The 24,403-nt window shown below is 43.5% G+C and overlaps 3 protein-coding genes across 8 annotated transcripts in view; 2 read left to right on the top strand and 1 right to left on the bottom strand.

Moving 5' to 3' along the window:
* Positions 1-142: 142 nt before the first annotated feature.
* OTUD3 (OTU deubiquitinase 3) lies at positions 143-8,594 on the bottom strand. Of its 2 annotated transcripts, none has more exons than XM_031613691.2 (8): positions 8,493-8,594; positions 6,734-6,882; positions 5,844-5,956; positions 3,108-3,230; positions 2,312-2,431; positions 1,685-1,781; positions 732-913; positions 143-390 (listed from the first exon to the last, which is right to left on the bottom strand). In XM_031613691.2, exons 1-8 carry the CDS (start codon positions 8,498-8,500, stop codon positions 214-216), a joined length of 969 nt encoding a protein of 322 aa, XP_031469551.2. In that variant the 5' UTR covers positions 8,501-8,594; the 3' UTR covers positions 143-213. The 2 variants fall into 2 exon arrangements, with proteins under 2 accessions (XP_031469551.2, XP_031469550.2); XM_031613690.2 differs by lacking the exon at positions 8,493-8,594 and adding an exon at positions 7,348-7,538.
* Positions 8,595-8,720: 126 nt separating this feature from the next.
* Positions 8,721-11,274, top strand: RNF186 (ring finger protein 186). Its single transcript, XM_031613692.2, has one exon. The coding sequence runs from the start codon at positions 9,408-9,410 to the stop codon at positions 10,422-10,424; it is 1,017 nt and encodes a 338-aa protein (XP_031469552.2). The 5' UTR covers positions 8,721-9,407; the 3' UTR covers positions 10,425-11,274.
* Positions 11,275-13,697: 2,423 nt separating this feature from the next.
* TMCO4 (transmembrane and coiled-coil domains 4) overlaps positions 13,698-24,403 on the top strand; it is a 36,880-nt gene continuing 26,174 nt past the window's right edge. For 2 of the 5 annotated variants that reach the window (XM_090123095.1, XM_090123093.1), the window contains exons 1-5: positions 14,293-14,379; positions 16,139-16,323; positions 16,534-16,708; positions 21,039-21,066; positions 22,693-22,825. In XM_090123095.1, the coding sequence (XP_089979221.1) occupies positions 16,145-16,323; positions 16,534-16,708; positions 21,039-21,066; positions 22,693-22,825 (515 nt within the window). In that variant the 5' untranslated portion in view covers positions 14,293-14,379; positions 16,139-16,144. The other 3 variants (XM_031613681.2, XM_090123092.1, XM_031613685.2) reach the window with 3 other exon arrangements.

Genomic DNA, 24,403 nt, shown 5'->3' on the forward strand with positions numbered 1-24,403 from the left:
CTTTTTTTTTTGTTAGGTTTAAAACGTCTCTCACACAGGTTGCTGTAGGATTACTGAACAACTGTCCACCCTGCAAGTGAAGAAACAAAGTGCCTATGTGCTCAGCAATCTCCACAGAAAACAATTTCACAGCAACAACAGATGCTTGGAAGTCTGCTTAAGAGGAGATTTATCTTCATCAGTTTCCTTTGTTTTTCTCACCAACACATTCAGTCATATATTTAGAGCTGCCATGGTCTTCACCAAGGTTATTTGGTTATCTGAGTCCATCTCTTTCCTGTTGCTATCTGCACAGTTATTCCTATTGGCCAAGACCTTCTGTCGGTGCCTTTCTTCCTGCCGCTTCTTCTTCTCCAGCCGCTGCTGTTCCTTCTTTTGTTTTTTAAATACCTGAGAAGGGAAGAATAAAAACAAAGCTGAAAACAGACATTCTCTGCCCAGCTGAGGAAAAATAACACGGTGGAAAGGAGACAAGCAGATACCAAAGCAGCTGCCAGAAAATGTTTATTCCAAACTATTTATCTGAACTTTGTGTCACTGTGGGAAGAGTGCCATATGTCATTAATAAATGCTCGTCTTTGTTGCTGCTGCAGCTGTGGCTTTTCTCAAAATCCAGTAACTGGAAGTACTTTTTAATTAAAAAGAGAAAATAATTGCTGGTTAAGCAATCCTAAGCACTCCCCTAATCTTTAAAGGATGTTTAAATCACTGCCAACCCACCATGCACATACCTTTAAGTTCTTATTAGCTCGACTCTCTTCATCAGATCTAGCCTGTCCTTTGTTATTTTCTGTTTCATGGTGATGCAAATTCTGACTTCCAAAGATTCTTGAGCTGCTTCCATTATCTTCACGCAGAGTTGATGTACACAGCTTCTGACCTTTGCTCTGGGGATCACTCTGCTCCTCAGCACCTACCAACAACACAGTTTTTTCTCAGACACTCTACACAGAAGCTGTCTCAGTCAGCCAATTCCTTCTTCCAGGCTTTCTGGAACAGTGATTTTTTTGGAAGCTGGATCAAATACGGAAAAAGACAAAGTTCAGTCTGCTCACTTCTGTCTGCTCATGTAGGACAACATGTTTGTCACTCGCTGCAATGCAGAAAGGGGTCTCTCCATGCTAACCCAGTGACATGCTGTTATTTTTCAGAAGCATCAGAACAAAGCTCTACTGACAAATGCTCACAGGGAAGACACTACATCACAAGCAACAAAAAAGAAAAGTCAGGGTCCTTGGTGCTCAAGAACTAGGTTACACCTGGGTACATCAGGCTGTCCAGAGAATAGATCTAGGACAGAACATGCTCAGAGATGTTAAAATCTGAAAGCACAGTTATCTGGTGAGGAGGCCACAAGAATGGCTCCAGGGATTAATAAACTTACACAGAGCTTTTCAAGATTTTAGTGGGGAACAAACAGGATACAGTATGCTCAGTGTCATATTAAGAACTTAGTTTAGTGCTTTCAGCAGTCCCTGGTCAGTCTCACAACTGGCATTGTTACCAAAGACTATGCAGGAGCACAAAATCTGCCCTCCAAACTTTTCTAAGTAAAGAAGAGGCAGCAGCACAGCTAACAGGAAGCTTCTGCTGCCACTGTCCCTGCTGAACTGGTGTTTACAGTGAACATTAAGGTCAGACAGCATTTCTCTGAGGCACTAAGTGACAAAGTCCACGTACTTACTGATTCTTTCCACTTCCTGCACTTGACAGATGGCAAATATTGCAGATTCTACGTTGTAGTCTTCCACTTTCAGAACCTGGCTTACCAACTCAACGTCCTGTCCAAGAGAATGATAACATCAGAGAGTTCAAACCAGTGACATACATCCATTCAACAGCCATCTGCACCACTGGGAGGGGGTTGCTGTTTATGATGTGTCCATTAGCTCATACTCAATTTCTTCAAGAAAATGAGGGGAAAAAATAATTAAAAAAAAATCCTGAAGATACCAGGAAAGAACAGTACACTATTTCAGCATAAATATTTCACTCTTGATCCTTTCTGTTCTCTGCATCTTCAGTAACCGCAGCATCTAGTGATCATAGCTAAATTTTGTGGAGTATGGGATGTCTAAATTTAACAGAATTTGTTTTAAACCAAGGGGTTTTTTTGAGAGATTGTAAGACAAAGCTTCCAAAACTATTCACTATCCATACTAAGTGTGTATTTGATTGATTCTAGGATGCTACGCACCCTAATTTATGCCTGCAGTACTGAGATTGTCCAGGACATTTTTTTTTTCAAGGATTACCTTCACATATCAAGCAGTTTTGAATATGGAGCATAAAAGGGGCACTCATTACTTACTGAACACCCTGTTGCACTGCACACTTCTTGTACAGCAGCTTCCATTTCAATTTCAGTCTCATCTTCAGAGTCACCCTTCTGTTGCTTCATTTCCTCCTCCTTATTTGAGTTGGAGAGCATCTACAAGAAAAGCAAAGCCCACAAACATGCATTAGTTTCATCATATACAATTTGACATTACATAAGTTGGATCATAGCATGTATTTCTCAGAAAAATCAACATATCTTGGAAATTGTGCAACTTCCACTTCCCTAACACAACTTCCCAAGATTCATAAATACTCCAATGAGAAATCTCTTATATACTACAAGATCATGCAAACCAGTTAACAATCACTGGCTTTTTAAATGAAGTATTGATTTTATTATAGTTCCACACATCATACAAATACAGACAAATCCTGTCAACAGGGCAGCTTACTCTTAACAGGAAAAAGTGAGATATGAAGATTATTGCATCTGGATGTTGCATTTCCATCTGTTCCCTCCCTCCCATTTCTTTTTGTATTTGAGGTGAGGAGCCTAATTGAGATGGGGGTTAACTCAAGACTTCTACAGCCCATACATCAGTGCATCACATTCAAGACTGATTTCTAGACCAGCAATTTAAGCACTTCCCATATGGTCTCAAGAAAACAGGCAGCACTAATTAAAATGATCTTAGGGATTCTTCTATCCCCAGGATGGAACAGGGACCAAACTCTTCTCTCAATGCAAATGAGAAAGTAAATCAACTGGTAACATTCAGCTGCTTCTTATCAGCCACAGCTGATCAGGTCACTCTGACACAACCAACCTCCATCCGAAGATATGCTGGGGCTTCAGAATCATCGTTGATTCTCCTCACACTGTCATAGTGCTCTCCGTGCCGATATGCAATATGCAGTTCCCTCACATTGCTTTTGTCAGTGCCTTGAATCTAATTGAAACAAACAGACTGCAAATGAGGATTTGAACTTCACTTCAGAGTCACATTTTTCTTAGTATTACTTAATGAAGTAATGATTAACACTGTGCTAGGAAAAAAGTACGTAGTTGCTGAAGTATCTTTAAACAGGAAGCTCTGACCTAATAATCCAGATGTACCTACAGTAACAACACAGCTTCTGTCTGAAGGGTAAGATACACATTGCTGGGTCAGTTACTTCATTACAAACAAAACACAGCAGGAAAATATTTTAATGGTAAGCATAAGAAGATTTTCTAAGCTTTCTACTGAAGCAATTACAGTTTTCTGATGATCTTTTCCAAACCTGTTTTCAGTGACAGTATTCATTCAAGACACAGTGCCTTTTTTCCTCCCTCGAGTGCAAGGAAAAAGAGTTTGATCAAACTGGAACTGCAGTAGAAACAGTCACCCATGGCAAGTTTTGTTCTGCAGTTGTGACAAGACAGTGCTTTACTGATTTGCATCTGAAGTGAATGCTTTGCTTAGAAAAGAAATACCAATGAAGAAAACCATGAGAATTTATTAACTCAAGAGCACCATTAATAATCAAACGCTCCTTTTGCTCTGTCAGCACCAAGCACTGCAGCTTCTCTAAGAGAACTCCCACCATGAGAATTCAGCTCCATCTATGAGATAAAAGCTAACAGCATTTCAACTCCTGCAAGGAATGCAGAATATTACACCACGTTTGCAAGTCTCCTTTGCTCACCTGCCAAGCCAGAGTTCGAAGATCTGACACCTCTGCTAGAGAAGATGCCAGTAAGCAAATGACAAAACCTGCCTGCTTTAGGGCTCCAGTTTCCCAATCCTTTTACGTCTTTTCCCAGCTTGCAGAATTTACACCAAGTCACCTTTCAACCAGGACTGCAGTCTGTGCTGCATTAACAACAGATTTCACAAGAGATATTCCCCATTCACCTTTTTTACACTTGTTCACCTCTGAGTTCCAACTCAACACTTGGTTACGTTTAACTCCTGCCTTTTATCCTATTAAGTTGTTCAACACGTTGAATCTCAGATTTGTTTTCAACATTTCTCATTTACCAGAGCCTAAATGGTTATCTAACAAATCCTGAAGCTCTTAAGACTGAAAATGAGCCAATTTTTTTGGCTGTCACTATTGAAACCTCACTGCATGCTCTCTCCAAAGTACAACGGAATTTTAAGCTAAAGGTATATGCAGATTAAAAAAACAGAAATATACTGAAAAAAGGTAAAGAGTTACCCAAAAAGCCAGCAAAATAACCCATGTGTCTGTGCTAACTTGTAGCCTGACATTTTCAGTCACTATAAAGAAAAAGTTAAAGGTCATTAAAGCCCTAAGAAGCCATCACAGGGATGCCCAACTCCACTGAGTTTCTGAGTAGGTCATAGTTAGAGAAATAGCTGCAGGGCCCAAACACTTCTCCTGTTCACATTTCTGCAGCTTAGCTGCAGTGTATGCAAATAGTTTTCTTCAAATTAAAGGATAATGCACCATCTGCTTTTGACTTGAAACCAAAGGAGATATTCACACCATCTGCTTTAAGCATCTTGCTGATCTGCTTCTCTGGAAATGCTCTCTTTGTAATTTAATCTTTCCAGTATGCTGCTGGGGCTCCAAAGTAGAGATAGAAAAGGAAAAAAAATCTATATATAGAAGTATGAAAAAATAAGAAATTATTATGACTAACATTAAGAAGTTGTCCTGGTTTAGTTGAATCCAGCAACTAGGAAAGACTGTCACCATGCTGTGATCCCCTCCAGAAGCTCCTCACACTACAACCTGCTCTCTTATACAAGTTTCAAAGGCTTACAGACACCTTTCATTAATAAAACTCCAACTAGGCACACAAAACAGATCCTCACCACAAACATTTACAACCTAGGAAAGGTCAGTGAGCGGGGGGAAAAAAAAAAAAAAAAAAAGATTTTCAAGAGGATGTACAAAATATGGGTAAGAGTTAAGTATGCTGACGTTAGGATCCGGTTCAGAACAGTAAAACATGAACAGCACTTCCACGACCTCCCCTGCAGGGTCATTACCTCCATACAGTCTTGCAGGTCAAGCAGATCAGCGTTTCTACTCATCTGTGTCACTGGCAGGTACACTTGTTAAGATATTTATATATATATTCACATATATTAGACATCGTACTGCTAATGGCTGCCATATAAACATGAATTTAAATTTGTTTGGGTTCAGGAATCCATCTGAAACTAGTTTGAATATACTTAAAGGAGAGCAGAAAGGAGCTGATGGATGACTTGTTCCAGTCTCCCCCTGTAAGAAGGGATCACAGCACACAGTCCTTTCCAGGAGCTGATTAAATGCCACCCTAAGGTTTTAAAGCTTCTTCCCCTCACGCTGTTCTGGCTCCATATATTTACTTTTCAAACATTTACTGCTATCTTTCATTCTCTATCCTCTTAACTGAAGCCTTGAGAGTTTTTCTTCAAGGCTGAAAAAACAAGGACAGCTCCACCATGCCAAGTATGGCTGCTGAGCAGTATTTTTGTTCTCTTTTAATGGATCAGAATGTTTCAACAGTTTGTATCCATCAACTAGAAATGAGGCCAAAACACAAGAGTTTTCTTTCTCACCTGCCACAGTGGTGCATTCAGCTGATGAATAACCACATTCATTTGATTGTTCCTTGCAAAGGCCACAATAGCATCATTGCCAGCAAAGGTACCAGGCTTTGCCAAATTGGTAACTGAAGGAAAAAAAAATTCAAGAGATTTATGAGAGTTAGAGACCTGGTTTCTGACAGTTCCAAGAGCACTGCAGGGATAGCAAGTAATAAAATTTCAAAAAGGAGCCCAAGAAATAAATTCTGGAAAGGAAATTCCACTGTTAAATGGCAACGCAGGGGCAAGAATCCAGCAGTGTCAGAAGTTTATGAGTATTAAATGACCACAGAGACTCCAGAGAATGCAGTACACCTTACATTATGCAAGACCATCAGTTCTGCATTAGCTCTCTGGAAAGGTGCCATGTACTAAATGACCACACTGCTTTCATGCATCACCTTCATGTCACCTGGCACAAGCACAAGGCTGTGAGAATAAAGGCTGCATTGGTCTCTGCTTTGGATCTTCCTCTAGGTTAGCACTGTAAAATATCACACGTCAAGGAGAAAGAAATCCAAGGAAGTCAGCACTCAAAGGCCACCAGGATTCTGGATGCTTCATTTTCTCAAGTGAAACCTCATGTGCTTCATATTCTCCTTGTGAAAACACCAACTTCTCACTCTTTGCTTTTTTTCTTCCCTTCCCCAAGTTCCTCCTAAATTCAAATAAGTTCCAGGACAACTCTACTGGCTCATCTTTCTACAGAAACATAATAAATGTAAACTCAATGCTGTTACTAAAGATTAGAGGCTGAACATAACATAGCACTGGGATGAGGAATAGCTTAATAGGAAGTACTCAAATGAGATGTAATCATATCCAGAATAACCTCATCTATGAGTGTCCTATGGAAACCATACCATGTTTCTCAAAGGGAACATCATCCTCCACGAAGGGTTCAAAGTCCTCTCGCTGCTTTATCATGTACTCCACAGTCTCCTGACGATGCTTTAGGTGGTTCCGGGAGTGCCCCTCAAGCTGGTCACCCAGGGCACGAAACAAACAGTTGCTAATGAACAAGAAACCACCCGTGAGTGTGTTGGCAGCACTGCTAACAAAATGCACTATTAAACCAATGCAGAAAAAATACAGGTTGGACAGCAGGAACTGAGGTTAGAAGAACGCAGGGCAAGAATTAAGTGAACACGTCATCAGCTCCTACAGAGCAAGTCAAAAGCAGGCACAGTGCGGGGCCAAACTGTCCTGAACTGCTAAGACAAAGAGCAAAGGCCAACTCAAGGATACACGGACCAGCTTCTCAAAAGGCACGTGTCCAACCCCGTCCTCCCACGCCCCGCACAGCCGGGAAGCCCTCCGGCCAGCACAGCGCTGAGCCCATCCGTGACAGCAGACGGCAAAAAGGCACAGACCAGCGTTATCCGAGGACACGGGGGAGCGCCCGGATCCCTGCGGGGCGCAAACCCCGCTCAACCAGGAGAGGCAGCCCCTCAGCCCTCACTCCTCCGGCACTCACCCATCCCCCGGCACCTCCCGCAGCTTGAGGCCTAGGGCTCGGAGCTGCCTGGCGAGGCCCCCACCGCCCTCCGAGGGCTTCGGAGCCGCGCCCCCGGTGGGCTGCCGGGACCGCCGGGCCTTCTTGGGGCCGCCGGACCGCGCCCGGGCCGCTTGCTTGCGGGACATCCCCGCCGCGCCTCCGCGCATGCGCAGCGGGACGGCACCATCGAGAGATGCGTTGGGGTGGGTAGAGCGCCGCCACTCTGCTCCCCCGCCCTCCCCTCCCCGGGAGGAGCGGCCGCCAGGGGGCACCGCCGGAGCGGGGCTGAGCCGTCCGAACCCGGGCTCTATTCCATCCGAGCTGGGGCACAAGCGCTCAACCGGGGTAAGCGCACGGTCGCTTTACAAAGGTATCAGGACACAGTGTTCCAGATGCTAGCAGGACTGCTGCAGTTCTGCTAGATTTATCCAGTTTTTCTCGTCCCATCACAGCAAGCTCTCCTGAAGAGTCTGTTCCCTTTTTCTTACAGCCCTTCTAGATGCTAGCCAAGGACAAAACCGAGTCAGAATTCGGACGGCTCCTTTGGACACCAGCTGAGCATTTCGTCAGTGCAGGAGAGCCACGAAAAGGCATTCTTAATTCAATCTGACCAATAAAAACCAGGCAGAGCCCACAGTCTTCAACTGAAAGGTCGTCGTGCCCCTGAAAACCTGGGGTCACCCGAAAGTCCGTCAAACATTGCTGTATCTTCTGTCAGCAGAAACAGCGCAACGCCCAAACGCTTCTCTGAAGTTTGCTTACAAAACTCTTTCGCTATTCCAGGCAAAGAACAAGCTCTTCTCACCCCAGCCACGCTCCAGCAGTTCATCAGATTAGAGTCCTCCTGGATTCCTTCCCCTTTAATTGTGGTTGTTTCAGCTCTTTCTGCTGCTCCCCCACTGTGGAGGGGCTGCTATGCAGTAGCACGGATAGCATTCGGGTGCATCTGAGGCTACAGGCTTGGTACTCTGTGTCTCCAAGCCCTCTGCGATCAGTGACCCTTCCTTTTCTACCTTCCTTCCTTCCATAGGATTCTTACTGAGAAAACTGTCTGTACTTTACCCCTCCAATAAAAGACATTTTGTTCAGGCACTCGTTTTTCAGAAGAGCTGAGAGCCACCTACCTGGGCATTACTGGGAGCACGAGGTTGTCCTGTGAATGCCAACAAGAGTCCTACCAAGACAATTTCCAGATCTCTCTCATGGGCTCTGAGAACCTCATGGATCTCAAGTCATGCTTCAGTTAGCACCTAAACCAACAGAAGTGCTCCTATAAGAAAGAGTTGGTAACAATCAGACACTGAATACTCAACATCGAGAATCACAGAAGGTTGGAAAAGACCTCTAAGATCATCCAGTCCAACCCCAACCACCCCCACCATGCCCAGTAAGCCACATCCCTGAGCGCTGCATCTCCACATTCCTCGAACACCTCCAGGGATGCTGACCCCACCACCTCACTGGGCAGCTGTGCCAGTGCTTTATTTCCTCTTTACTTCAAGTTCTAGGGCAGTGAGCAGTGCTAAAGCAAGTCAGACTTCCTTACTGTCAGTCCTGCATGGAAGGTATTTGTGGTACATGTAGGTAATGTTCATTCTTGTGGTTCTAATGCCAAAAGAGAAGGAGAATAAAACAACTTACCAAGGTGGTGCAGAAAGCCAGTGCAAGAAAGAAGCAGGACAGTTTTCCTGCCTTTTTGTCCTCACTCTCTAATCAAAGCACTGCATTCAGTACACCAATTAGACAGTTCTTTGACTGTCACTGTCCAACCAGGCTGTGCTTAGAACCCAAAGAAATCACCCTTAACAAATTAAGTGCTAATTGATTAATAGTAGTAGTGCCATTCTCTCAGTCTGGCTGTCCCTGTGAAAAAAGCTGCAGTCTCATTACACCATGGGATCTCCTTCTGGATGGGAATTGCTCAGTGATAGCAGCCACTGTAAAACGTCTTGGCCATGAAGTTAATTATTAACTGGCCAGCTCATAAAAACATCACACTGTGAGAACACAACACACTTAAAAACAGCTGTCACTAGATCATGCATACAACAGGAATAAAGGAACACATAAAAGGAGACAGAAACTTGGGAAGTCCTTCAGCTAAGGGAAGACAAACTGCACTGAGGTTTGTCTCCATGGACAAATCCATGGACAAGCTAAGCAGCGAGAACAAATGGACAGCTTCTGGAGCACCTCAGGCTGAGAAGGTTAGTCCTGCTCCCACTGCAGGGACTGCAGGAATGAGCGGAGCAGGACCCCATGCAGAAAATGCTGCTGATGTGGAGAGACTGGCATTCACTGAGGGACATTCCAAAGAAATGGAGAGCTCTCCAGGCACAGAGCTAGACAGTCCTGATGCCTTGAAAACAGCGTTTTCAGAAGAAGACGGTCTGAACTCAGCATCTCTTGCTATGGTAACAAACTCAAGTTCTCCTGAGGTATGCAGTTCTGAAAGGAACGACCAGCCTTCACCCACATCATCTCTTGCAGACATGGACTGCCTGGTCTGCTTCAACAAGTACAACATTTACCGGGTCCCAAAGCTCCTGGGCTGTCAGCATGCTTTCTGTGCAATCTGCCTGAAGCTTATCCTCAGGAAAGAAGAGAATACCTGGATAATCACCTGCCCCCTGTGCAGAAAAAACACGTTTGTGTCAGGAGGACTTATCCGCACGCTCCCAAATAAAGAAGAGATCATGGACCTCTTGGAACACCCCGACTCATGTCCTGAGGTACACGTCTCTGGCATAGGGCTGGATAGCAGCAGCTGGGCTCAGAGCAGCCAGGACATTTTAAACAGAGACCAAACTATTCCAGCAGACAACAGACTGGCTGTGCAGAGACTTGTGCTGCTCCTGCTGCTTTTGGTGATCCTCACCATCCTCATCCTCCCATTTATATACTCCGGGATGATAAAATGGGTCATTTGTATCATGCTGACTTTGGGGTTGGTCATGTCTATGGTGCTTTGCTGCACTCCTAAATTTTATTGGCGCTGTAATGGAAGCTCACTCAGGTCCTGCCACAAGGAGACCCACATTGCTGCTATTGCCTGAAACAAGGTGAGATACCTGGAGATAATGCCTGGTTCCCCTTGCACAGCTCAATATCAGCAGCACGAGTCAGTTACTGGACTTTGAAAGCAAACACATCATAAATTCAAAGCGTCTGACATACCCCTAAGGCTGAATGGCAATGCAGAGTGCTATTTTATTACTGAAAACATAGAAAAACATTCGTATGCTGATATTTGTAAGAGAAAATTGTAAGCTTTCCTCACAGCTTTTATCCCAGATTAATAATTATTTTGTGTTGCTTTGGTCATTTTGTTCTTGTTGGTGTCATCTCTGGATTACTGTTGCAGAACATTATCTGAAACATCTGACACTGAAAATTTGTCCCCACTGCTGTGTTTTCCTGCTCTCTCAACATACCCACACCTTTTCTTGTGATAATGTGGGGAATTAGCTTGATAATCTGGGTCTGGACAACTAGCCTGAGTGGAAGAGGGTGGTTTTAACCCAGTTTATCACCTTAATCTGTATCATGGACCAAAAGGTTGTTGTCAACAGTGGAAAGGTAGGGCTGGGAGAAGGCAGTGCTGGTTATTGCCATCTTAAGTTGCACGCAAAACTAAAGGGGAAGAGGCAAAATCAACACTTCTAATCTTGAGTCCACAGCTTACAAAGGGCAAGGCTCTGAAAAGCTCATAACATTCCAAGCTCTCTGCATTATTTAGCACAGAAATGGTTCCTCTCAGCTGCACTCCTCTATCTGGCTCCCTGTACCACCTCTCCTCTTGCTCTCTTTACATTAAGTGTGACATTGCCCTTGGAGATGCCCACAATTCTCCTTGTAGAGATCAAAATAAATCTACCAATGGTTATGCTATGCCAAATCTGATATATTTTTATATATATATATGGAATATATCCATTAAAGTTTAATAATGCTAACTGCTCATTGACTTCTGTGTTTCAATTCCGTGTGCCAATTAACATCAAAACATTTCACAGCTCCCTCGCTGACAGGAACTACAGCTGAGAAAGCATTCTGTGAGTAAAGCAGAAAAGTAATGCGTTGGGCTTTTTTCTTTGATTAAAAAAACAAACCTGTCAAGCCCTCTCCACAGCAGTGGATGACTGGATGTTTGTAACAAATACTAACGTGAGCCTCAATGTGATGTGCATGAATACAAAAGAATAAGCTAGAAGGGTTAAAAGAAAAGCGTGCACAAATTGTGCAGAACACTGATCTCATTCAAATGGCAAGATAGCAAGGATAGAACACGCTGTCCTGAAGATAAGATGACAAAGATGACATGGACTACAGCCATAACATAGCCCAATTAAAAACTGAAGCGCAGTTTGGCCCAAGAGAAGACACTTGGGAAGAGACCAAGTGAGATTGGCACCAAACAACACCCACTCTAGAAGGCTGTACAGGTCACACCCAGTATCAGTTTGTTATCTCCAGTCACGAGATACTGATCCTGAACGGATGCTCATAGCACGCACACACACACAAGTGTTAGAAAGGAGTGTTTTCCCTCAAAACAGTCATCCTACATCTCTACACCAGCACATGTGCTGAGCAGTTCAACTGAAATGATGCTTGAGCCTTTACAGCCACTAACAGTCATCCAATTCAGAGTTCATGGATGTTGGCGGAAGTCATTACATCCTATGAGCTGAATTCTTTTACAGCAGCTATTAATTCCCATCTGACAAGATAAGGCTCTATGACAATGCAAACCTTTGAAGGGGCATATAAGTTTATAGTGGAAAGCTGCAAAAAAATGTGTTTGTATTCTAAAACATAAAATGATTTGTTTCTCCTTCATACCAATCTGAGTGGCAATCGAGTTTCAGTTCCAAATTACCCTGCCTTGCTTACAGTAGCTAGGTGGGTCCTGATTTCACATAGTGATTAAATGACATAGCACAGAAATAGTTCATGGTAAGAAATGGGCCAAGGTGATGGCTGACATACTGCACAAATGAGCTGTGTTTTATATGGATGGAATGCCATGGAGACATTAAGAGCATGATGAGACCCAACAAAGTATTGTGGACTGTATAGACAGAACCCTGGACCAGGTGTTCTAAATTGCTTTTAATTGAAGGAGAACTTTCAATCCTCAAACACAAGAAACAAATCTGCAGATTTGGGTCTGAGAGCACAGATTTGTGTCCAGATGGCTTTCTGCTTGTTGTGAACCATGTGCAGATTGTGGTTACTTGGGTCAGTTTTTGCACCCCAGCTGGGATCATGGAGCCTTCTGAACCTCTCATCACATTTAAGTTCATGATGATGCCCCCAAAAAAGTACTTGTGAGAGCAAACCTGAAGGTGTAATGTTAGTAGCAAGCAAGCAGGACAAGGATGTTTGGCCAAATCAAATTTGGCTTTTCAACAGAACATATTTTAGATATTTTATTTTAGAAGGCTCAAGTAGCAGATTTTTATGTATACATCAGTTACTGAGCAGCCCCAAACTTGCACAAAACGTGATCATCCAGCTTCCTTCCTCCTGAAAAAGCAAATTTTGACAAGGATCACCAAGCACTGTGCTTGCTCCACTCCACCACCGGAGCAAAAGTACTGACCAAACCCCATGAAACCAATGCAATGCAATTCAGGGAGCTGGATTAACTCCACGGCCTTAGCACAACCCTAGGATTTCTACAAGGCCAATTAACCAGAGCTGAGCAGAGCCTGCCAAGCTGATTGCATCCATAAATCTGGGTTATGGATGCTGGTGTTTGCTGATGGATCATTCTGCAGTTTGTTTAGGTAACAGACAGAGCTGTGTCTCTGGGCTGAGGAGATAAGGAAGTTCTGCTGAGTATATCAGGGAAATAGGAGGTCCTGCTTGGATTTGATTACTGCTATGTAACATACACCTGGGAAACGTCTGCATACGTAACACGAGTAATGTATATAAGCTGAAGATCCGTTGTGTAAGCTACGCATTACAGGAGGATGACCCCCATGCATCCAGCACTGCTATTAGAGAATGCTTGCTTTCTAACACTCCAACTTGAGTCTTAGAGACTTTCCCGATCGACTGATTTGAAGTATCAAGCAGCAGCAGCTGGCCTTGTTGCCTCCTCCCCAGCCCCAGGGGGCCGGCCAACAGCGCAGGCAAACCATCACCTCAGCCCGGCGCCCGCCATCACCTCAGGTGAGACGCCGCCTCAGCGCGGCGCGCTTCCTTCCCGCCCTTCGTAAGCTACGCTCCCCGCTACGCTATCGGCGTAAGGAAAGCAGAGGGTCGCCTGACTCTGTCCATACGGAAACTGCGTAAGGGCAGAGACGGGACGGGCGGAAGGGGCGGGGGGCGGCGGCGGAAGGGAACGCAGCGCTCCGGGCCGGCAGCAGGTCGGAGCCGGGCGGCGAGAGGGGCTGGGAGCGGGCTGAGGGGTGGGACGGGCGGACACCTCGCTTCAGGCTGTTCCCTGAGAGGAGTGTGGCGGTGTTCGAGGGCTGCGCTTCTCCTCAGGGATTGCTGCTGTCCCCTCAGCGCGTTTTCCCGCTCAGCGTTTCTCTTTGCCTCTCCACAGTTCCGGGGTCCTGTTAGGATTCCTCCTTTCCCAACAGAATTGCAAGAAACCGCATCTCAAGAAAACAAAAAGCGTTTGTGTGTTTGTGAGAAACAAGCGCTGCAAATGATTTAAAAAAAAAATCGCTTTCAAGTGACATTTCAGATGATGGCAGTGCTTTAAGTTGCTCGTTGTAAAGTCATGAATTCAGTGTCGTGAGTCGCGTTGTAGAGTCCTGAATTCAGTGCCACCAGCTCTACAACCCCAGCATATTTTCCCTTTTTTTCCCGTTTTCCTTAGATATTTATGAAGAAATCGATATCTGTGTACTGCTCAGAGCTCTCCTTGACCGAAGAGGTGACAGAAAAGGGCCAAGCGAAGCTGCCCTTCTAAACACTCAGCATCACAAATCACTGTTTATTTCCAATGCTGCTTCCCATAATAAGTTAATACATCTATGTTCAGAGGTGAGTGGACATGCCAGGTTATTTTGCATAAAGTAATTGTGACTGTGTTCCATAATTTCTAGGCAGTTGTGTTGAGTCAGGCTCTGGATGCTTTAGGAAGATCAGAGCTCAAGGAGTGGTGTGAAATGGATTTCGGTCACCCACGTGAGGGCTTTGGAGCTGCTGAGGTAATAAAAAGCCTTGGGATTTTGGCAGGGGGTGAAATCCTGGAAAGCATGGTGGTATCTCACTGTGACTTCAGAGCCGAAGCTCCAGGCATAGTGCTGTGTGCTGAGGGGAGGTACAGTGCCACCTGAACCAGCACTAATTCCTGGTGGAGCATCACCTGGCCCTCCCCTCCTCTGACTGTAACACAAGGAACACCGTTTATTTATTCCTGAGGACTTTGTGCTCCCGTGTCGCTGGAATGTGATGTTTCCATGGAAACGTGCTGAGGTTCCTCAGACCTGTGTGCTCAGGGCATAGACAGCATCAGGAGATGCTTGCTGCGGGGAGGCTGAGCTCTCCTGGGGACAGGCATGTGAGTTACAGCAGTCCCCAGCCTTTCAGTGATGAATGCATGTTGATTTATACACCAGCAGTTACATAGTGCAAGCCTTGAGGAATATGAATAGCCTCAAATACATTTCTGAGTGAGACAGCAAGACAGACAGCTTACCTGGAACATCATGACAGATGGCATGGAGATAATACAGTCTCTACAAAGAGCTTCTCCTTTGCTGCACTTCTTTCTTCTGGAATTCTAAACTACCCTGTAAGTGGTACCTGAATCTTCTGAGATTGAGTGCTTGGTTAATGCTGTTACAGCAGGTTGTCTCCAGTTCCTATCAGCGGGGTTCAGAGGAAAGTATCCAAATAGCAAGCACAAAATGGTTTGCCATTTGTGATGTGCCCTTTGGAAATGGATTGAGTCTTGATGTAGTCAGTAGAACTTTCAGGTTATGTAAGTGAGCTTTGGAGTAGACTTACTGATGTTCGGTTGTGAAATGTGCTGCTGTCACTTATGCATGATTTCTGTCCTCTCTGCTAGCTGCTTGGATTAGCAGCCAAAACTCCCTGTATACTCAGTGAGGCTCCCAGGAGCCCTTTGGAGCAGTTCATTTGGAAGCGTGTGATCACAAGCTGCTTACATTTTGGTGCTCTGAAAATAATATTTTGGCCCAGCCTAAGTTCCACGTAGCATGGGCATATTATGTTTAAGGAAAAATGTAGTGCTGGTTGTATAGGTAAGATTATACTATAAACAAAGCATAGCAATGGCCTTGGGAAATAAGTGGTTCCATTAACAGTCCTAATCAGCTGCAGCTGGACTCAACTTTCTTAACACTGTCAGCAAAATGAACAGAGAAGCAATTTGAGTTGGGGATGAAAGAAGCAAATTATTTCCCAGGCAGCCATACTGGTCCTTGTGCCAGGTGCAGAGCTTTTATTTTTTCATCTCTTTTTGCAGTAAATACGTGAATAATATGCCTGAATGGAGCCCAGTCTCTTTGCATCTTGAAGTAGACTTCTCCTTTTGAGAAGTATTGTTGATTTTGTGCAAAAGAACTAAGAACTGGTGAACAGAAAGCCTCCTATTGTCTGTGGTCACGGCATCATGTTGCAATGAGATACACAAGTTGGGCTTTGACAGGCCTGCATTGCTACAGACCAGCAAGTGTGGCAGTGAAAAAGCAAAGGCAATTTGTTTCTTCAGTTTCTGGTTTCCAGTTCTTTTGTTATTTTTTCCCTTCTGTTTTTTTCTTCTTTGAACTTGCAGGTAAAAATGGCTGCAGAAGAGAGGTGGAAAAGTTCGGCTTCAAAGCAGCATAGTGGGGCTGAAGAAGGAGGAGAAAAGGAATCATGTGTGCTGCTGAGCCAGCAGCTGGGTGAACCAGGAAAATTCACTTATGCAGCTCTCTGTGGGGTATCCCTGGCGAGGCTGTTCCCTGAAGAAGAACAAAGGTACTAAATGTGGGCACAGGGAATGAGCACAGGAGGTGGCTTTTGGAGCAGCTCACACTGAAGTCGTGTCAGTCAGTGTTGCAAGTGGGATGGATTGGGTTTAAAAAATAAAAAAAGAAAGACTCAAGCATACCCCAGGGAAGCAGGGACCACTCAAGGCTTGCAAAAATTCTCTGTTACAGGGCCTCACCTGCCTCTGTTGCCTTACAGCTCTTTCAGGACAGAGTTCATTGAGGGCTTGGTGAAATGGCTGGACCTGCCTGATGCTGTCTTGCCTGCCATGACAGCATTTGCTAGTGGCTTAGTAGGTGAGGGCACAGAAACTTTTCCCCAGCTTTTGCTGAAGGATCCCACCGTGAAAGATAATCCTGTTGTCATTACCCAGGTAAGTTCATACGTTCCCCTTGCCTCTGGTTTTGCAAAAAAAGATCTGTCATACTTGCCTGTTTGTACAGTTAGGGAAGTAAATCAGAATCCTGATATGCATTTTCTTCTGTGCAGCTCTGTGGGTGCTTAGCAGTCTATCCATTCACAACATGTGGAAGTGATGAGCGTGAGATGCAGTTACTGCTGAATTAACATTTTCTGTCTTTGATGCCTTTGCCTTAGAGAGAACTGTCAAAGCTTTTGCTTTGACTGTATTGCTGCAATCTTTTTTACACACATGGGCGTTCTGCAGATTTTGGTGAAACAGTGAATGTGAGAGGTCCTGTTTTTCATTTGAGAGCCCCTTTCCTCTTACTGTGAGCAAGGGGGATTTTGGAGGAGCAGGAAAATGTGTCTCTACAAGGATACACATTAGTGTATCTAATACAAAACACTTCTACATACATGACAAAGCTGCATAAGTAAAGAGATGATGGAAGTGTTCCTTCTTGGCCATGATGAATTCCCTTTATTTTTGCCTTCTTTTGTGTCTCCTAGCTGGTTCATAAAAGGCATCAGAGGATGTGCTCCAAACATCAGTATGTTATAATGCTCAAAATATTATAGCAACCCCACTACAGCGACAGAGATTAATGAGCTTAATCAATTTAATTAGTAAGTTTGGACAGATCTGAAATAAGAGCAGCTGTTTTTATATATTTTTTTAATTATTTTGTTTGCTCAAGATCAGTAAGTGTACGTTCAGTTCTTTCTGTGTTGAGATGACCTAGCATTTCCCAGGCTTGTTTCCCTAGCTCTGTCTACTCCAGGATGAATTCTCTAGAATTAGGCTGCTGCATTTAATAAGAGCGAAATTTTGGCAAAATGTAACTTGTGCTTGCTCCAAGTTTATGTTGTGTCAGGTCTCCATGTGCTTTTACAAAAGTCTCTGGATCCTCAGAGATCACAATCTCTGGGATTGTGCAATATTTTGTTATGAGAACGGAGGCACTTGCCATGGTTCCTTGTGGAGCACAGAAGCCTTAGATAACAGTTCTTTGATTCGTTGAAAGCAAAGATCAGTAATAGCTATCAGCCTAATGCCTCAACAGTTGGACCTCATGCAGTCCTGTGAGGTGATCGGTGTTGTCAAATGAAACATATAATTAAAGGTTGCTGCAGGGCAAAGCATGAGAGACTTGCAGGGTGTTGGTGGGAAAGCATACTGGCAAATGGGAAACTTCAAGGTACCAAGCTAAGATAAGCTTTTTCCTTATTACCTGAAAATAAGCCACAGGATCAAACTTTGTCAGTTCTCCATCTGTTGCTTTATGGCACTACTGTTTCTTTGTGTTCTGCTGCTGCTGACTTCACATTCACTGTTTATTTAACAGTAAATGTTTATTCCAGGAACACACTTTAATGCTCAGTGTGTTCAATGGCAGGGTCCTGGTGGCACTAATGCTTGTATTTTTGGATGCCCTCTACCAAGGGATGATGCACAGGTCAGGAGGTGAGCTCACCACTGATTCAGTGAAAATTTGAGGATTATGAATTTATGCCTTTATTTGAATTTATTGCAGGTGATGAATACATGCAAATGCTGTCTTTCTAGACAGTAGTCATAACAAATAGCTGTGGGTGTGGTATGAGAAAGCAGTGATTCTTGTCTGGGTAGGAATAAATTTACTATTTAGTGACAGCGAAAGGAGGGGAAGAAGTTGACTTTGCCCACTTTTGTTTCCTGATAGTGGGTGAGAAAACAAAATTCTTATGAATCTTTTCTTTTTCCTTGCTTTGAGCAGGCTTAGAATGCCCATTTTCCTGTGTTGTTCCTTATTGTTGTTTGCCCCCCACACATAGTAGTACTGCAACGTGGATTTGAAACTCTCTGTTGAGGAAATAGATTTTGGGCTTGTAGCAATTAATAAAATACTGGCAAAGACTTGTAATAAAGATTGCTTTCCTTTCTTTTGTGAGGTTTCACTCAATCGTGCATGGTGGTCCTGAGCACAATTAAAATTAAAAACACCTCCACTTCAAAATGACCAAACCACAATAGCTACTGCATAGAGAGAGAAAACAAACAAGTTGTGAACTAATCTAATCAATGCTGATTGGACTCCCCGTGACTGCATGGTAGTACGTGCAAAGCCTGAAGCACTGATAAATACTTGAGTATGCTAATGGTTACAAATGCAATCAAACAGTTGTTCCAGTTTGTCACCTGATTACCCGTATCCATCTCTCACCTTTTGAACTACACGTATCTAAATGCTTAGGCCAGATTTTTGAAAGAAGTTATTTGACATTGGGTGCCACTGAACCTACTGGATAAATTGTGTAGGAGCTGAGCCATGACCTATGGCTCCTTCACAAAACCCAGGGAGCATTTATTGCCTCTGAACTGGCTCTGTGCAGCACAGCAGTCTTGCTCAGGAGACTGCCTACATTAGCAAATGAGAGCAGCAAGGTCAAAAGCTTCACCTAACTCCAGACTTCAGGTTCCATTCTTGATCAGCTTTCTGCTTGGGCCTCACAGCCTTGGGCTTTCTGCTGGGCTTTGTCACCTCTGTGCCAGCCCCTCCTGGCAGCCCTGAAGCCAGATGGGGTGCATGGCAGCAGTTACAGTGCCTGGGGACTGCAAAACCAAAGTTCCATTCCTCCCTCTGCATGGGGGATTTATGGTTCCATTTCCCACACCCTGCCAACCTGCCTGGGGAACTGTCTGCATTGTGCACAGAATGCTAACTGTGCCTGGAGCTAAAAAAAAGCCTCCTATTTTTTTTTTTTTTTTTTCCCCTACATTGTGGTGGCTTTTGGAACACAGGAGTCCCGATTCACAAAGACAACAGTTACTCACACACTAGAGATATCAGACCAGCCCTCTCCTTTTCTTCTGGCCACTGGGATGCAGGAGTGCTGTCTGTGTTGTGCAGAGCCCAGATCAGCAGGAACTTCAGGAAACACTTATCCTGTTGGACCTTGCAGGGCAGGCAGGCAAAGGATGGGCAGAGCCACACAGATACTTAGCAGCAAAGCACCTGGGTTGTTGTGCACTTGAGCAATATATCTTTAGAAAACTCATATGTAAACGTTAGGCAGCAACAGAGCAAAGGTTTTGGAGTCATGCCTTGTAAAAAAGCATAGGTTCTGCCACATACATTCAACTGCACTGACCCTGGCTTTCCCTCGTGCTATGTAAAAGCTTTTCTCCTGTATGAAATAATAGACTCTCCTTAAGTTAAAATGATATTCAGAGTGCAGGTACTGATATTTCACTCAATATCTACAGTCCGCCCCTCTTCTAGGACTGGGTTAAAGATGCCTTGTTCACTATGCTTCTTGTGCAGCAGATTAGAGACATTTTTACAATACAAATGTTGCTTAGGAGCTTATGGGTCTAATAAACATAAACTCTTTGGCAGCGTCCTGTGTTTTTGAATGTATTTTTCATGTTCTCAAGGGGTCAAAGGACTCCCTATAAAATTCAGCTGTGCTTTATGCTTGGAGGAGAGGAACTAGCTAGACTGAGCTAGTGCTTAGTGTTTTAGTTATGTAAAGAGCTTAAAATTTATTGTTATTGTTATTCAGTGACAATAAAAGAAGAGAACACAGCAGTAAAACATTAGAATTTCTCATCTGAGGAGCACTCACCTCTTTCATGGATTTGTCCATGGAAGCCTTATATTGAATTGATCTATTTTTCCTATTTATTTTTTCTGATGGAAAGCCAACACAGTCCCTCAATCTTTACAGATGGCTATAATTCTTGCGATTTCTATTTTTGAGTACTTAATCCATAAGAACTTCATGCTAGTTCAGCCCTACTTCCTAGAGCTATGAATTCCCAGAATGCCAAAGGAAATAGGGGCCACTGGTCCATCTAAGTAGCATTCAAATCTATTTGAGCTGAAAATTCAAGTAGGTGTGACTAGAAGAGCAGAAGGCATCAGTGAAGCTGGGAACTTACAGCCTGATTTTTCCAGACTTTGAAGTCCTGTGTAATCACAGGGCGTTCAGTTGCAACAGGATTGCTAATAACAACAATAACCCAACAATCAGCTGCTTCAGCACATACCAGGCAGGCACTACTCTCCCATCCTGTGCTTATCTGCTTCTGTCCAGCCATTTTTACCTGCATATGCATATGCATAATTGTGCACTGGAAGCATCTGGCTTTGCTCTGTTGATTGGTAGCTTCCAGCCTTCCCACAGGCAGAATAGACACTCTGCAGCCATTAAATTGTGGTGTGATAGGATTTCATACTTCCATTTTAAGACCTCTAGGTGTACATCATCACTCTTAAATCACTCTTAACTTCAGTATTCTTTTTTTTTTTTTTTAGGATCTTTTGTCCTTCTCTCTCAGAGATGGTAAGTTTATGTTAGTGTTTGTTCTTTGTAAGGGCAACATCAGTGAGTTCATATCTGATATTCTAAAATGCTCAAAGAGCTCAGGGTGCCAATCGATTTCATCCTACATTCCTTTATAACAAAAGCAGCATGCTCTTCCTCTGTGTCCACTACAGGAAAGACAACTGATACTACCTGTTAAAAACTCAGCAACTGGTCATCTCTGTAGCTTCACATGTACTGGCATGCAATTGTATGTAGTGATTGAAAAGTTCTGAAGTTGAATACCTAGATTGGAATGTTTTTCTCCTCCAGTGTTTCCAGGAGTGCAGGTGACCTCTTCTTCTTTTTGGAAAGCCAAGGAGCTGTTACAAAAATTTCAACCCTAAAATCCTCACTGCTTAAAGGAAAACACATATATATTCAGGGAATAAATTCTGGTGTGAAGAAATGCGATTCACTTAACTGCTGGCTTACAATGTGTAGCATTGATTACTCTGATAAATTTCATGCAACAGACTGCCTACTGGACAAAATGTTCATTTTTACAAGAAGCCTGTTTTATATTGCAGCTTGCATTTTTTAAAAGCCCCGTGTTGTAGCATGTTCACACAGGAAAGAGCTCCCTGGCTGCTGATTAGCCTATTTCACTTGAGAACAAATACCACTTTTGTTCCTGTTTTATTTTTAATGGAAAATCAACTATTCAGTTATTGCAAAACTGCCTGTTTTGCTAAGCTGGAATTTAAAACAAATGTATTTTCAAGCCTTGGTGACTTATTGCCAAGGTGGCTAAGTGAGAAGCTAAGTTGTGCATTGTAGGCAGGAAGCAGGAAGGCTACTATTAAGACTCCTGCTAAGGTTTGCGTGTTGTGCTACATATCAGGGATGAAAGGAGGGTAAGTATTAACCTTATTTCTCTACTAAGCACAGATTTAAAAAGTGAACTCATTAAAGCCTATTGAAGCAGCTTGGTATCTTGGTAATGATGGTAATAAATAAATAAACTGAACAGATTGCCAATGGCCATATTTGGTCTACGTGCAGCACGTATCAGAACTATACTTTGTAGTTGTGTCTTGCTGGTATCTTTATGCAACCCTAGAGAAACTGTTGTGCTTTTCATCACAGAGTGCACCAAGAGCCCTTTATAAAAGCCTGCTATCAGCAAACAGCAGATGCTACTGAGAGAAACACATTGAAAAAAAAAAAAGAGTTGGCACAAATCATTTTGAAATCTGTTATATCTAAATTATTATTTTTCTAACAACACTTGTTTATATGCCCAGGAGCAGTCCTTTCTCCTGTTGCAGGTTGTGTAAGCTCATCCACTCCTCTGCTCCTTGTTCCTCTATCAAAGACAATGAAAACCTAAAGATTTGAGATCTTTTCCTGCCATATAGGCAGTTACCTGGTGCAGTGGCTCTGCTGACGGGATGAGGTTTGCACTGGGGAAGGTTTTCCATTTAGAGCTCTCTTCTTTAGACAATAACAATTGTCTTCAAACACATGAAAAATGAAGAGGACCTGAGGGAAGGAATATGTTTTTGTGTAACATGGTCCTCTAGTGCAGCTGGGTTTCTCCACTTGTTATTTAATGTGGTGTGATGAGGACTGATGGATTTCCTGGGCTTTCCTCTGTTTAAGGGTACTATGATGCACGAGTGAGGGTGTTGATCTGCCACATCAGCTGGCTGCTGAGAATCCCCTTGGAGGAGCTGGAAGCCCTGGAGGAATCTCTGCTTGAAAGCCTGAAGGAACAAACAGAGGAAGAGTCAGAGTAAGAATACTTGGCTTGGCTAAGGGATGAAGAAACACTGCTGGTGGTTGAGAGTTCAGCATCCGTTATTCTGCCTAAGTCCAGGCTCTGCTCATTCTCCCCGTGGCTCTTAACTTAATCATTTATGGCTTGATGAGAGTTGCAGGGCCCTCAAAGCACTTCAGCTGCACTGAGAGCCAACAGTGCTCAGCATTTGTAAAATCAGAGCTGCACCCCAACATTGCAAGCTGATAAATGCACACACCAAACTCCTTCATCTCCTTGTTCCAACTTTGTCTCCTAGACTGTAGATTATATTTAAGTACACCAAAAAGATCTGTATCTCTTGGCCTAATACTCTTCAGATAGAAACAAATACATTTACAGAGGAATTGTTCCCTCCAGAGAAACCATGACTCTGAAAGACAAACAGGTTGGATGCTTGCTGACCCGGCAGTGTTTTGATTATTTCCCTTACTCTGCTTTACAGAAGGGGATGGGTCAATGTGAATATATCAAGGCTGAAGCCAGGCTATTTCTTAAGACCAAACTCACACCTGTGCAGTAATGCCTCCTGCAGAATGATGTTCCTGTATAATTTCAGGATTAAATCCTTAGTTGTTGACTTTCTGCAGATTCGCCCACTCTGCCTAAAGAGTCAGCTGTAACTCCTATTGAAGGTAGACCTCTGAGGGCAACCACTGGCACCTTTATGTATCTATGGACTGTTGATCACCTGACTTCTCAGTTGTTAATGTAAGATGAAGCCTCTTAATTGCAAGTTGTTATATTCAGAACTGCCAAACAGTTGTCGTCTGTACGAAACGTAGTCCTTTGCTTATGAGCCAGGAACTGTGTGAAGGTTTAGCAGTGTGTGAGGCAGTAAACCTGTCCATAGGAGACTTTCAAGGAACCGTTTAATATTTTTATGCCAGCTCAGCACAAAATGTTACAAGGTTAGCCTGAGTGCCAAAACCAACTTTAATCAATGTCTCTGATGCATAACATGTTCAGACATTTTGCTGGGGTTCAGCAGGTGACAGGTACCTTTCAATTATGACTATTCAAATAAAGCTTAACTTTATAGTGCACTGTAAAAAGAGAAAGTCAAAATAATCTCAAAGATCATGTACTGCTAAAGAGAGCACCATTTGTAATGCAGGAGCAAGGCTTGGTACTAATGGGCACTGTTTTGCTGTGGCTTATGAAAATGAACTCAATCTTGAGCCTCTAACATGGGACAGCACACACAGAGTGGAGCCTCACTTATACCAGTGGTGCCTTGATACATAATTCTCTTCCCTCTGAACTGTGGCTTCTGAAGTGGGCTGTAGTGCAGCCCCAAAAGATGTCTGACAGCTGCAGGAGTGACTGCAGAATTGTGCTGCTGTAACTAGCCTAGGGGTTGGCATGTGTACCTGGTGTGACAAAAGCCATTGATTTCACTCTTTTTCTTTCCCTAAGGAAAGCCTCTAAAGGCTAAAGTTGCAGCTATGGAAATAACTGTTAGACAAAAGAAGAAAAAGAAAATCTCCACAATAAAGGCAGTTCACAGCTGCAGTGTCAATACATTCGTTACTGCAGCACTAAAACTAGCAC

The sequence above is a fragment of the Phasianus colchicus genome, chromosome 22 (assembly GCF_987193195.1).
Source record: "Phasianus colchicus chromosome 22, bPhaCol1.hap1.1, whole genome shotgun sequence".
Classification (NCBI taxonomy): domain Eukaryota; kingdom Metazoa; phylum Chordata; class Aves; order Galliformes; family Phasianidae; genus Phasianus; species Phasianus colchicus.